Raw genomic sequence first — 14478 nt, forward strand, 5'->3', positions numbered from 1 at the left:
GCGGAGAAGTGTTCTTCGTCTCCACCCTGTTATTTTTTAGTCTTTTAATCTGTGTAGCACTTTATCATTTGATGCTTACGAATCTGGATTTTTTGGGGAATTTTTGACAGCAATCATTTTTTGGGCTCAGGATAGTGTATCAGCTCTTTCTTGTCTTCCTTCATGAAGCAGAGATTTTGTGTCTGGTCCTTATTTAGGTTAGTTTAAATCTTTTATAAAAAAATCCTAACGTGTTCGTTTTTTACTTTTTCGAGTCTTCTTCAAATTCACGGAGTTAACAGTTTTAATGCAGTATTTTTGTTTCATCTAATTAATTTCGAAACTTCTTTTGCACTTGCTAGGAACGCATTATATGCATTTTTTTATTTGTTTCTATTTCATGTATTGATGCTTTGTGTCTATAAATTTTTCTGTCTGTTCGTATCTGGGTGCTTCATTCCCCTTTGTAAAGGAATTTAACTACGGATAGTTCTGATAAGCTTGTCACTTGAATTGGTCTCAATTTTGTGCTTGCGTACTGTAGTTTGTTTGCTGATAATGGTTGTGTTTTACTAGTATCAAATTCAGCAATTACAGAGATTCTTAATTTCAGCCGGATTAGGTAGTGGTCTGTGTCAATGTTTGTTTCTTTGCGTACTTGAACTTTCAAAATCTCATTGTGCTGTGGGTAAGAGATTGCGTTGTGATCGGTAATTTTATTTTAGTTTTTCGTTTCCTGCGTAACTGTTATACGTCGTTTTGATTTCAATGGAGGATCGTAGAATTCTGTAGTGTTGTTATTGCGCTTGTCTCAAACGTAAGAGATGTTTTAATAAGAATACAGAATTTATTATCAATCTGAATTCCTTTCTTAATTAATAAAGCAGAAGGAAAGCCACACTGAGCTAAAAATGGAAGACCTACGCTTAAAATGGTTCAAATGGCTCTGTGCACTATGGGACAATATCTGAGGTCATCAGTCCCCTAGAACTTAGAACTACTTAAACCTAACTAACCTAAGGACATCACATACATCCATGTCCGAGGCAGCTCGGTCACAGCGGCCGGCACCTACGCTTACGGGAAGAAGAAAATCCACTGCAGTGTTTGAGGTACAACAGAATAGAAAAGGTTCTGAAATAATTGATGTTGGGTACCATTCTGAACGTCTAATAAATATTAAACGAAGTACAATAAGAGATGGGGAAAGAGAGTATCATAAATGCTATTCTGAAGTGCTACCAGGTAAGTAGCTATTTCGAAGAAAGGTAATAACACTTCGGTATTGTACAGAAACTTAAAGTGTATTCCTCTAGGTAAATTGCTGAATGGAATTAAAAACTATTCTTTTCATAATGCGGAAGATATTACCTATTCTGTATCGATAAATGCATACGCAGTTATAAGGGTCTTCGAGTAGGGTTATTACCTTCTGTCAGCTGTGAGGTCTGTATGTCTTGTCTGTATTAAAGGATATGTTTGACCACGCTACTGAGTTTTATATAGGGTGAATGGTCGCTAGTCGGGAATATGATTTGCCGTTTTCCTCGGACTTCAGCGTGTACAGATTAAAATCCTATTTGGTCGATGCTTAGCTGGATGGTAACGTGCTTGCCTTGCCGGGTTCGAACCCCGGCCGGGTTGGACATTTTCCCGGCTCGTGAACTTGGTGTAGTGTTGTCCTCATTGTCATTTCATGCTCATTATCGGCGCGCGAATCGCCCAATGTGGCGTCGACTGCAATAAGACTTGCACTCGGCGGCCGGACTTCCTGGTATGGGGCCTCCCGGCCAGCAAATGCCCTACGATCATTTAAGTTTTTTTAAAAACTGTTGTGTCGATATTCGTGTGTAAGGCGGGATCCCAACAGAAAAAAAAGACGTAGAATCGTGCCACCAGCACTTCACGGATAACAAATAGTGTGAACAATATATAACGGTGTCTCCACATGTACTGATACCTGTCAAATTTCATATATCCTGGTAACTGTGTGCATATAGCGCTCCTATCAGAATGAACTGTTGAATGTCAGAACTGCTGAAAAACAACTGCATAAAAGCTACTTTCATTTACTGGGTTATTTCAACAATAGTTTAATATGGGGCTAATTTGGAATATTATGTTCACATGCCTCACTTAATGGTGGTGTACATATGTAATAGAAGTATCTTATTGAAGAAGACAACTCAGTTATTATTGACCTAACTACGTTGATAATTTCAAGTGCAGTCCGTGGTTTTCCGTTTCTCTTCTCACTTGTGACTGTGTGGAAAAGTGTTACGCTCTGTTGGTGTATATGTCTTACCTTTCGAATGTACTGTCTGCTTTTGCTCTGCCTTCCCGAAAACAACATATATGTAAAGGGTTCTAAGTCTTCTAAGAAATGAATTTCAACAAGTTAAATTTCAGGTATTTATTTCCATTTTTAATCTTTGTGAGATCAATTCTCTAGTATATATTTATTCAAAATATGAGATCAGTTTACTCAAAAATATACTTCTATGTACAAAAGATGATTTAAGATGGCATTTGACATCAGAAAAGGCACATTAGAAAGACACCAGTATTGTCACATCTTTAATACTGCAGTGCAACCGATCGGTCCACTTCAGAAGACACTTGCGTGGAAACATTAGTAATACTGAGTCATAACTCGTGATTATTCAACAACTCACACGCCGTGCTTGCAAATGCTTTCACACACACACACACATATAAACAAGACACGAGATAATTTACAGAGAAAAAGGCACACAGGCAAATCGACTAGCATATTTGGAATATAACGCAACAAAAAATGTCGCGAGATAATTTACAGCAGGTACCTTAGTGTTTACTGTGCTCTGTCGGTTGACTCACGGACGACATAGGGCACTTCAGAAACCCAGGCAATTATGCAATGGAAGGAACTTGTTTAGCACATTCTGTGCTGGTTTTGTCTGAAGCACGAATTTATTAATTCTGCCTGTAAGGCTTGTCCCAGCGGCAACCTCTAGCGCAGAATATGATCCCCGTGACATTATTTTTTTTACTAGAGCCGCAAGCTACTCTACGTCATATTACCAACATTATTTCTGTAGTACAGATATGGAATGAAAGCAGAAATATGTGCCTTTCCTATCACAGGTCGGCGATCACAGTCAATTCCGTGCTTTCTTTGTAGCTGCCCTTGGCGCCGGAAACTACTCATGGGAAATCACAAGTAGAAAGTTTCGTTCGCGATGTAGCTCGATCGCGAGAATTTTGCAAGATAGAGTTGCACTAAGAAGCTTTTCCCAAAAGTTTTGCACCTATACGACTCGGGAATAATGCTTCTCCTGTGACGATCACTTCTTGAAACTGGAAACTACTATTTTAGGCTACAGAATTAACTTCTTTTGAAATCTTCTGTGATGTTACGAGGGTCGATCACTTGTAAATTTTCTAAATAAAAATGTTTTCTTTTGCAGCCGTGCGCAGCATCGATTTATTATTTATTTAACCCTTTGTGTATTGATCTTCACGATGAGTGACATGCTCGAAGGTCTTTAACCAGCATTAACAGAGCATCTGTTGAACGGGAAGGTCTGCGGTGAAATACTAAATTTCACGAGTATGAAGTGATGTAACTTGCAATGACGATCACTAGACGATGGAGTCACACAGTATTCAAAATCCCTGTTACCTATTAAAAGTTTCATATCACTGTCTTTGCGTCGATAATTTAGTTTCTTTAGCTTTTTTGTATTAACGTGAACTGTTCGCAGTGTATACTGCTGCCACTTACTATGAGAAACTGAATAGCCAGCGTCCTTCTCTACAGTTACAAGGAAATACCATACAATACTCTGGAAGATCAATACGGGGCAGCTTCTCAATTATGTTGAATACAATCCAATTATTGTTTAGGGTTAGGTAGAAAGTAAGGAAGCAAAGGTCAGTTTGCTGTGTGTGGGTTTGGTGAACTTCTATTACGAGACTAAAAGAATACTATTACTCAGGTGATAAATATAAACTCGTAAATATTAACATATGTAGAATAATGTTCTGATTATTTGTTTCATTTACCCTGGCAGAGTACCTGATTGTTACATAATTCAGTTCTTTCTGTCTTAAAAAAAAATTAGAAAATAAATTCTCTACTATTTTGGTTGTTAGAACCTATCATGTTCGAAATTAAATTTTGCAAAAATGTTTGAGACATAATTCCATGTAGATACTGAACGTCAGTTCAGTTTTAGTGATTTATTTCCTGTATCGAATTCGCCTGTTTGCTAGACAGATATTTGTTCTGCGTTACTGTATTTCCCACGGACAACGAATCAAATTTTACCTTACTGGTACACTTTAGTGTCAAAAGAAAGGTTCTTTTCTTAGGTTTATTTCTTCTTATTACCCGTAACGAACCATAGAGAGGAATAGAGATAATTTATAAATTCATATAATTTAACTGGATATGTCAAAATTCTACTTACAAAAGTAAGAGTATTACGATGGAGTATCAAAAAGGAGTCGAGGTGCGACGGTAGAGTGATGTGTCCGCTCTGTAAGTCAGGATCGAACAGCTCTGACTGAGAGCGTTTTCGACGGAACAGAAATATGTGAGTTCCAGTCAGAAGGAATTTAAATCTCTAAGCTTGGATCACACTGCTGCATAGTGAAGCTTTCTTCTCGTGTATGTAAATAAGTGATCGACCCTAGAAGTTACTTTGTAGCCGTACAGAAATCGTTGCTACTGCTGCGAGGTTTCCCAGAGACTAGAAGAATATCGCAGAATCTCTTCGACATACTGTCCTTCGAGTATAGTCTGTAGACGAAGACGTGAGTCGACGGAAGACAGGCGTTCAGTAGGCGACCTCGGCGCCCCACGGCCGGTACGGCTTGGCGCCGGCCGAGTTGAAGGGCGTCTGGTGGTGCGCGCCGCCCGACGCCGAGGGGAACGAGTTGAGGCTCATGTGGTACTGCGAGGGCGGCGGCGCCGCGTAGCCCAGGGAGGCGGCGCCGGCCGCCGACGTGGCGCTCGTCGTCGCGGGGTTCTGCTGCTGGGGGTGCCTGGCCGCCGAGGAGACGGCGGTGGAGGTGGGCGGCGTATGGCACTGCTGCTGCTGCTGCTGCTGGGCTTGGTGCTGGTGTTGGTGCTGCTGCTGGTGGTGCGAGCCGTGGTGCAGCCCGGCGGCGCCGCTGCCGCCCCCGGAGGCGGCGCCCGCCCCCGAGGAGGCGGCCGCCAGCTCGGCGGCGAACGGGTGCTCGGCGCCGTAGGGCTGCGGCGCCGGTGCGGGGGCAGGGGCGGGCGGGTAGGGCCACGCGGGCGGCGGGCCGGCCTGCTTGGCGGCGAGCTCGCGCTGCGCGGCGCAGCACTGCAGGTGCGACATGAGGCGCAGGCGCAGCGGGTCCTGCACGTCCAGCCCCTCCACCGTCACCAAGTAGCGCGCCACCTCGGCCGCGCACTCGCGGAAGCCCAGCCCGTGGTAGTCCATCGCGAACTTGTGCGGGTCGTACGCGAACGCGTCCACGCCTGCAACAAGCCATCGCGCACCGCTACAGAACACAGTCGCAAAGACGCACAGCAGCAGCGCGACTAGCTTCCTAAATGTAACTACACAGGCTACAGCGGCTGGATTAGAGATGTGAGACCACTGAAAGTCATGCGATAGCAATGTGCACATATACAAATGGCGGTAGAATCGGGCACACAAGGTGAAAAAGGCCACTGCATTAGCGGAGCTGTCATTTGTACTCAGGTGATTCATGTGAAAAGGATTCCGACATGATTATGGCCCACGGCGGGAATTAACAACTTTGAACGCGGAATGGTAGTCGGAGCTAGACATATGCACCATGTGATCAAAAGTATCCGGACACATGGCTGAGCCGGCCGTTGTGGCCGAGCGGTTCTAGGCGCTTCAGTCCGGAACCGCGCGACTGCTACGGTCGCAGGCTCGAATCCTGCCTCGGGCATGGATGTGTGTGATGTTCTTAGGTTAGTTAGGTTTAAGTAGTTCTAAGTTCTAGGGGACTGATGACCTCAGATGTGCTCAGAGCCATTTGGACCATATGAACACCTGGCTGAAAATGAGTTACGAGGTCGTGGCGCCCTCCATCGGTAATGCTGGAATTCAATATACAGGGGTATTACAAATGATTGAAGCGATTTCATAAGTTCACTGTAGCTCCATTCATTGACATATGGTCACGACACACTACAGATACGTAGAAAAACTCATAAAGTTTTGTTCGGCTGAAGCCGCACTTCAGGTTTCTGCCGCCAGAGCGCTCGAGAGTGCAGTGAGACAAAATGACGATAGGAGCCGAGAAAGCGTATGTCGTGCTCGAAATGCACTCACATCAGTCAGTCATAACAGTGCAACGACACTTCAGGACGAAGTTCAACAAAGATCCACCAACTGCTAACTCCATTCGGCGATGGTATGCGCAGTTTAAAGCTTCTGGATGCCTTTGTAAGGGGAAATCAACGGGTCGGCCTGCAGTGAGCGAAGAAACGGTTGAACGCGTGCGGGCAAGTTTCACCCGTAGCCCGCGGAAAATTGGCTCATGCCACAACTGGAGACCGACAGCGCCGACTTCATCTTTCAACAGGATGGTGCTCCACCGCACTTCCATCATGATGTTCGGCATTTCTTAAACAGGAGATTGGAAAACCGATGGATCGGTCGTGGTGGAGATCATGATCAGCAATTCATGTCATAGCCTCTACACTCTCCCGACTTAACCCCATGTGATTTCTTTCTGTGGGGATATGTGAAAGATTCAGTGTTTAAACCTCCTCTACCAAGAAACGTGCCATAACTGTGAGCTCGCATCAACGATGCTTTCGAACTCATTGATGAGGACATGGTGCGCCGAGTGTGGGAGGAACTTGATTATCGGCTTGATGTCTGCCGTATCACTAAAGGGGCACATATCGAACATTTGTGAATGCCTAAAAAAACTTTTTGAGTTTTTGTATGTGTGTGCAAAGCATTGTGAAAATATCTCAAATAATAAAGTTATTGTAGAGCTGTGAAATCGCTTCAATCATTTGTAATAACCCTGTAGTATTGGCCCAACCTGAGCGTTGATGAGAGCTTCCACTCTCGCAAGCATACGTACAGTCAGGTGCTGGCAGGTTTCTTGGGGAATGGCAGCCCATTCTACGCGGAGTGCTGGACTCTGGAGAGGTATCGATGTCGGTCGGTGAGGCCTGGCACGAAGTCGGCGTTCCAAAACATCCCAAAGGTGTTCTATAGCATTCTAGTCAGTACTTTGTACAGGCCAGTCCATTACAGGAATGTTATTGTCGTGTAACCGTTCCGCCGCAGGCCGTGCATTATGAACAGTCGCTCGATCGTGTTGAAGCATTCGCCCTACAGATGGAAGCACTAAGGTGCTTAAAACGTCAATGTAGGCCTGTGCTGTGGTAGTGCCACGCTAAACAACAAGGGGTGCACACCATAACACCACAGCCTCCGAATTTTAATTTTGGCACTACACACGCTGGCAGATGACGTTCAGCGGCCATTCGCCACACCCTCATCCTGTCATCGGATCGCCACATTGTGTACCGTGATTCTTCACTCCACACAACGTTTTTCTTCTGTCGTTTGGCATTTACTGGCGTGATGTGTGGCTTATCAGCAGCTGCTCGACCATGAAATCCAAGTTTTCTCACCTCCCCCCTAGTTATCATACTACTTGCAGTGGATCCTGATGCAGTTTGGAATTCCTGCGTGATGGTCTGGATAGATGTTTCCCATTACACGTTACGATCCTCTTCAACTGTAGGTCTCTGTCAGTCAACAGACGAGGTCGGCCTGTACGCTTTTGTGCTGTACGTGTCCCTTCATATTTCCACTACACTCTCACATCGGAAATAGTGGACCTAAGGATGTTTAGGAGTGTGAAAATCTCGCGTACAGACGCATGACACCTAATCACCTGGCCACGTTTGAAGTCCGTGAGTTCCGCGGGACGCCCCATTCTGCTCTCTCGCGATGTCTAATGACTACTGAAGTCGCTGATATGGAGTACCTGGCAGTAGGTGGCAGCACAATGCACCTAATATGAAAAACGTATGTTTGTAGTGGTGTCCGGATACTTTTGATCGCATAGTGTAAGACATTCCATTTCCGAAATCGTTGTTGTTGTTGTTGTGGTCTTCAGTCCTGAGACTGGTTTGATGCAGCTCTCCATGCTACTCTATCCTGTGCAAGCTTCTTCATCTCCCAGTACTTACTGCAGCCTACATCCTTCTGAATCTGCTTAGTGTATACATCTCTTGGTCTCCCTCTACGATTTTTACCCTCCACGCTGTCATCCAGTACTAAATTGGTGATCCCTTGATGCCTCAGAACATGTCCTACCAACCGATCCCTTCTTCTAGTCAAGTTGTGCCACAAACTCCTCTTCTCCCCAATTCTATTCAATACCTCCTCATTAGTTATGTGATCTACCCATCTAATCTTCAGCATTCTTCTGAAGCACCGAAATCGTTCGGGAATTCAATATTCCGAGATCCACAGCGTCAAAGATGTGACGAGAATATCAAATTTCAGGCATTGTGAAAATCTTCTTTACTCTCAAACCGAAGACTTGTGGGTAGCAATCCTTCATCTCTAAATGATTTGAAATTCTAGGAAACGCCGTACAATCCTAAAATAGATGAAACGAAAAATCTGACATTCAGGTCTTTGTGTTATAGAGATTGCAAATGGGTAACGTAGGGAAGTAGGCATGCTGCAAGTGTACCACGTGCCATGGTCTCTTGGGAGCGCCGGGGATTGGGTACAGGGCAGAGCACCCTTTTTCCCTTGCTCCTAATGGCAGACGAACCAGCAAGGTCATCTCCAAAGGATGGAAAAGGCTATATGGAAACCAGAAACCACTTTGTTAAACATGCACTGGATATCCGTTGTTCCACAGGAAAGCTCGTAACAAATGGCTCTGAGCACTATGGGACTTAACATCTATGGTCATCAATCCCCTAGAACTTAGAACTACTTAAACCTAACTAACCTAAGGACATCACACAACACCCAGTCATCACGAGGCAGTGAAAATCCCTGACCCCGCCGGGAATCGAACCTGGGAACCCGGGAGCGGGAAGCGAGAACGCTACCGCACGACCACGAGCTGCGGACAAGCTCGTAACAAAAACAATACGGAGCAACAATTTAGATCTGTGGCTGCGGTCAGGTACAAATCGTGGAAGAAGTGAAAGAACACAAATATATGTTCTTTAGTTATAAAAATGGATGTATTGTCCAAAACACTTCCTACATGTAGTTCTCCATACCTCTGAAAAATTTTGAAAAGGCATTTTAAACCGCCCAAAGCTGCTCAATTAATTACTTTTTGTTATTTTCGATTAGTTTTTATCTTAAATCACTAGCAGGTCGGCAAATATAAAAATAACATGGGAGGATTCTTAGTTGATTTTGTCTCTGTACTTGGTTAAAAGGAGCGTGAATAAAACTCTACACATCATTGGATGTCGGAAGGGAGATGGAGATGATGTTCTTTGTTGGCAATAATTTAAAACTGAATTTTCTTGGCACACATTGGGAATCGGTATGATTATCACAACAGTGCCCGAAACGTTGATACATTTTACACTGAGGTGACTTGAGTCACGGGATAGCAATGTGCACGCACACAGATGGCGCTGGTGTCGCGTATGAATGGGCATTGTTTTGGCAGAGCTGCATTTGTACGCAGGTGATTCATGTGCAACGGTTTCTGGCGTGATGATGGCCACACGATGGAAATCAACAGACTTTGAACGCAGGATAGTAGTTGGAGCTAGACGCATGGCACATTCTCCTTTGGAAATCGTTATGGAATTCAATATTGCGATATCCACAGTGTGAAGAGCGTGCCGAGAATACCACATTTCAGGCATTACCTCTCACCACGGACAACGCAGGACGGCCTTCGCTTGACAACCGAGAGCAGTGGCATTTGCGTAGAGTTGTCAGTGCAAACAGGCAAGCAACACTGCGTGAAATACACGCAGAAATCAGTGTAAGACGTACGACGAACGTATCCGTTTGGACAGTGCGGCGAAATTGGGCGTTGACAGGCTATGGTAGCAGACGGTCGAAGCGAGTGGCTTTGCTAACAGCACGACATCGCCTGAAGCGCGTCTCTTGCGCTCGTCACCATATCTGTTGGACCCTAGACGACTGGAAAACCGTATTCAGGTCAGGTGAGTCCCGGTTTCAGCTGATGGTAGGAAACAAGTGTGGCGCAGACGCCACGAAGTCATGGACCCAGGGAGCCAACAAGGCATTCTGCAAGCTAGCGGTGGCTCCATAATGGTGTGAGCCGTGTTGACATGGAATGGACTGGGCCTTCTGGCCGAAGTGAACCGATCATTGACTGGAAATGGTTATTTTCGGCTACTTGGGGACCATCTGCAGTCATTCATGGACTTCATGTCTCCAAACGACGGTGGAAATTTTATGGATGACAATGCGCCATGTCACGGGGTCACAGTTGTCCGCGATTGGTTCGAAGAACATTCTGGTCAATTGGAGCGAATGATTTATCCGCTAAGATCGCACGACATGAATGCCATCGAACATTTATGTGACATACTCGATAAGTCAGTTAATGCACAAAATCTTGCACCGTCAACAATTCCGCATTTATGGAGCCCTATAGCAGCAGCGTGGCTCAATATTTCTTCAGGGGACTTCCAACGACTAGTTGAGTCCGTGCCACGTCGAACTGCTGTATTACGGCCGGCAAAAGAAGGCATGACACGATGTTAGGAGATATTCCATGACTTCTGTGATCTCATTGTATAAGATGACGTGGACTACAAACAAGAAGCATATAATGAAAACTTTCTCTCAATCGAAGCCTCGTAGATAGCCGTTCTTCATACCGGAAAGGAGTAGAATTTCTAGCGAGTGTCGTTAAGGCCCTAAAGTAGATGAAAGGAAAACCTGACATCCAGCTTCTCGTGGTATAGAGGTAGTAAGTTTGCACAGCAAGTGGCTAACGGAGGCAGGTACCTCTTATTAGATACTGAAAAGCGCACTTTAAAACAGCCAAAAGCTGCTGAATTAATAAGTTTCCTAATTCTCGATTAGTTTTATCCTAAGTCGTCAGTATCTCGACAGTGATGAAGATAACATGGGAGGATGATTGTCTGATGTAAGATCAGTGTAGTTGAACGGAAAATGTGTGCTGAGAATATGAAATGCGCAGGGGAAGACGTGCAGTGCTGAGGAACGCTAAACGGGCTGCGCTAGAGCCCGGGAGGAGACGGCTGTGCGGGCAGGCCGAGGCGCGGGTCGTCCGCAGCCGTGGGAACTGCGTGAACCCGGGCCGCCTGCGCGCGCCGCGCTGCACCAGCCGGCCGACGCCGTTACCGCCAACCTTCACACCGACATCCCTAGGGCACTGCGTCTAATGTGCTGCTAGAGGGAAAGGCACAGTGTGTAACGTAAAATCATAAACAACTCTGACAAAAAAATTGTTTAAATTTTACCCATGTTCAGTAGCAATCAATTGAAGTCAGCGACTGTTTTCCAAATTTATTAAATTATTTTTACTTCTCCAGTCACTCTTTGCTTTTATAAACACGACACGTTTCGGCAGCAAGCTGCCATCCTCGGTTGAGATACAATTACTTGTAGCTACATCAACCTGAATTACTGCTATTAATCCATATGTATCACAGAAATGGATGTACGTATGTAAATATGTATATATGTGTGTGTTCCACACCTCGTCCTAAACAGATGGACCGATTTCAACCAGACTTGGTACAAATATGAGAACTTTTAAGATTGCACCTCGTCAGCAATCGTGAATAATTTAATGCTTATAAAGAATCCGCCTCGATTGCAAATATAAACCGGATGTTGACCTAGGTTTCGGCGCGGATAACCACGCCTTCTTCGGAACACACCAAAACTACAAACTGCCTAAAGAGGCCCCGTTTGGGCGTTCTTTATTAATGTTTGACTATGCCTCTTTAGGCAGTTTGTAGTTTTAATATGTTCCGAAGAAGGCGTGGTTATCCGCGCCGAAACCTAGGTCAACATACGAGGCGGATTCTTTATAATCACTGTACAAATATCGCTTACTGTGGGCATAAGAACCACGTGCCTGTCATAGGGGCGACGGTGGGGGTGACTACCTGTGTAGTCACCATAAGCGACTGTTCATCCATTATTTGAGAGTGAGAGTACTTAGTGTAGTGTTGGCAGGAGAGCCAACACCGTGTTACTAGACTAGGCCGAAATGCACGCGTTTTAGCTCACGCAGGCTGGCGTGCGGAGGGAAGAACTACACTGACGTGAGGTCTGGAACATGACAAGGAATGAGAATTCAGAAAGCGGACGTAATTAGTCTGATACTTAACTTTAATCCATTAATGATGAACGTCGCTCTTGACGGTACATGATTCACAATATTATTTGTTCAGAATAGTAACGGAATATGGCGCCTTGCTAGGTCGTAGCAAATGACGTAGCTGAAGGCTATGCTGAACTGTCGTCTCTGCAAATGAGAGCATTTGTAGGCAGTGAATTATCGCTAGCAAAGTCGGCTGTACAACTGGGGCGAGTGCTAGGTAGTCTCTCTAGACTACACCTGCCGTGTGGCGGCGTTCGGTCTGCAATCACTAATAGTGGCGACACGCGGGTCCGACGTATACTAACGGACCGTGGCCGATTTAAAGGCTACCGCCTAGCATGTGTGGTGTCTGGCGGTGACACCACACTTAGTGACCTGCAGCAAACTTTGCATAATTCAAATCTTTATTCAAACTTTTTCTCCCCGACAACCCCCACGAAAGGGAGAACTGCATTTTCATTGTTTATGCAGTGAAACTACCACATCAGGCAGGACGTTTTAATTCATTACTACAAAATTTATGCACGACAAGTTTTGCAGACAGTAATCATTCATTTATTCACCTGAATCTAACTGTAAAATTATATCATTTTACGATGCACAATTCAGGAGATATGACGTCATAAATACTGGTATGAGTGAAAACTATCGAATTTATTATCTGTTAACAACTCTATTTGCAAAAAATTTGCAGATAGTAGCCACATATCCCGCTGGACGTACCTACACAAAGGTATCACTGCACGACACATAGTTCAGGAGGATACGACATCATCAACACTTGAGCTGCGTGGAAACTAAACTGCACGGCGAAATTCACTACACATACAGGTGAAATGTTTGTAAAAATATATGCGACGTATGTTAAATACGTGTAAAATGTATTTCACATGTACGCATTCTGGCAAAGTCGCACGAGAAAAGCTCCTACTAAACCCCTAGATCGATTTCAGTCAAACTTGGTACTCATATTACTTACTATCTGGAAAGAAGTACTGTGTGGGTAAGAACCACCACCTTGCTATTGTGGCGGCGATCACAGCTTGGTGATGGTGATCTATGGTGGGGAGGAGGACATGGACGGACAGGGGAAGAGGCAATGACGAGAAGGACGGGGCAGGGGGAGGCAGACAAAGAGAGGAGGAAGGAGGAAATGGAAAAAAGAAGTTGAGATGGACGGAGAGAGGGGGAAGAAGCAGAAAAAGCAAATACAGTGTGTACAAGAAAATAGGGTTCTCTCATGGGGCAAATCGCCAAGAAGTTGAACCGTTCATGTGCAGTGATGATGAGTTCGTTAGATTGGGTGCACGGGATGGACAGAACCGAAATCGCGGGCAAAGTAAAAAATTATCTGAGGCATCGAAACGGTTAGTTTTGCGAAAAGCAAGGCTCACAGAACGTTATTCTTCTCAATTTGTTGCTGATTTACAGTTGCAAGTAACTGCCAGGTGTCTATGACAAATTTTCTCGGACGATAAATATCTTGGATTCAAGAAGAGACTGCAGAGACCTGCTCTAAAACCTAAACATGCGCGGGCTAGTTTGGAGTTTGCTGAAAAAAAAAAGAAGTTATGGACTTCAGAATGAGATAGAGAGACCTTCCGTGATGAGAAGAAGTCTAACGCAGATGGGATGAATGGATTTCAGTGTTATTGGCACGATATGAGAACAGACCAGCAGCTAAGAGTGAGCAGAAATTTTGGTGGTGGAAGTGTTATGATATAGGTAGCCTTCTGCGCTAAAGATAAATCGCGCATTGCTTGGTTGAACACTGCAATTGTCTCTAACATATATACTGAGATGCTAGAGAGAAAATTGATTAGGATGTATGAGGACATGGGGGACGAAAGTCTAATGTTTCAACAAAACTGGCGAAAACTGTGCAGGTTTCTATTACCACCAAAAAGTGGTTTCAAGGTAAAGATATGTCGATGTCTTACTCTGGTCTGCACGTAGCTCGGATTTTAACACAGTAGAAAACATTTGCGGAATACTTGCGAGGCGTGTTTATCGCAATGGAACCCGATATGAGGCCGTATATACGCTGAAAAGAACGATACAAGAAGAATGGGCGGCAATTTCATTGCAAGAACTAGAAATTCTATCAAACCCAATGCCGAAGAGCATTTCTGACGTAATTAGGAAGAACGG

General features: G+C 44.6%; 1 protein-coding gene across 1 annotated transcript in view; it reads right to left on the minus strand.

Annotated features, from left to right (window-relative positions):
* Positions 1-2377: 2377 nt before the first annotated feature.
* The window catches only part of LOC126262792 (hairy/enhancer-of-split related with YRPW motif protein), a 67486-nt gene continuing 55385 nt past the window's right edge, over positions 2378-14478 (minus strand). Inside the window, exon 5 of the mRNA XM_049959658.1 lies at positions 2378-5473. Within this exon, the coding sequence (XP_049815615.1) occupies positions 4803-5473 (671 nt within the window). The 3' untranslated portion in view covers positions 2378-4802. The remainder of the gene's footprint in view (positions 5474-14478) is intronic.

Source organism: Schistocerca nitens, chromosome 1 (genome assembly GCF_023898315.1).
Source record: "Schistocerca nitens isolate TAMUIC-IGC-003100 chromosome 1, iqSchNite1.1, whole genome shotgun sequence".
Classification (NCBI taxonomy): Eukaryota; Metazoa; Arthropoda; class Insecta; order Orthoptera; family Acrididae; genus Schistocerca; species Schistocerca nitens.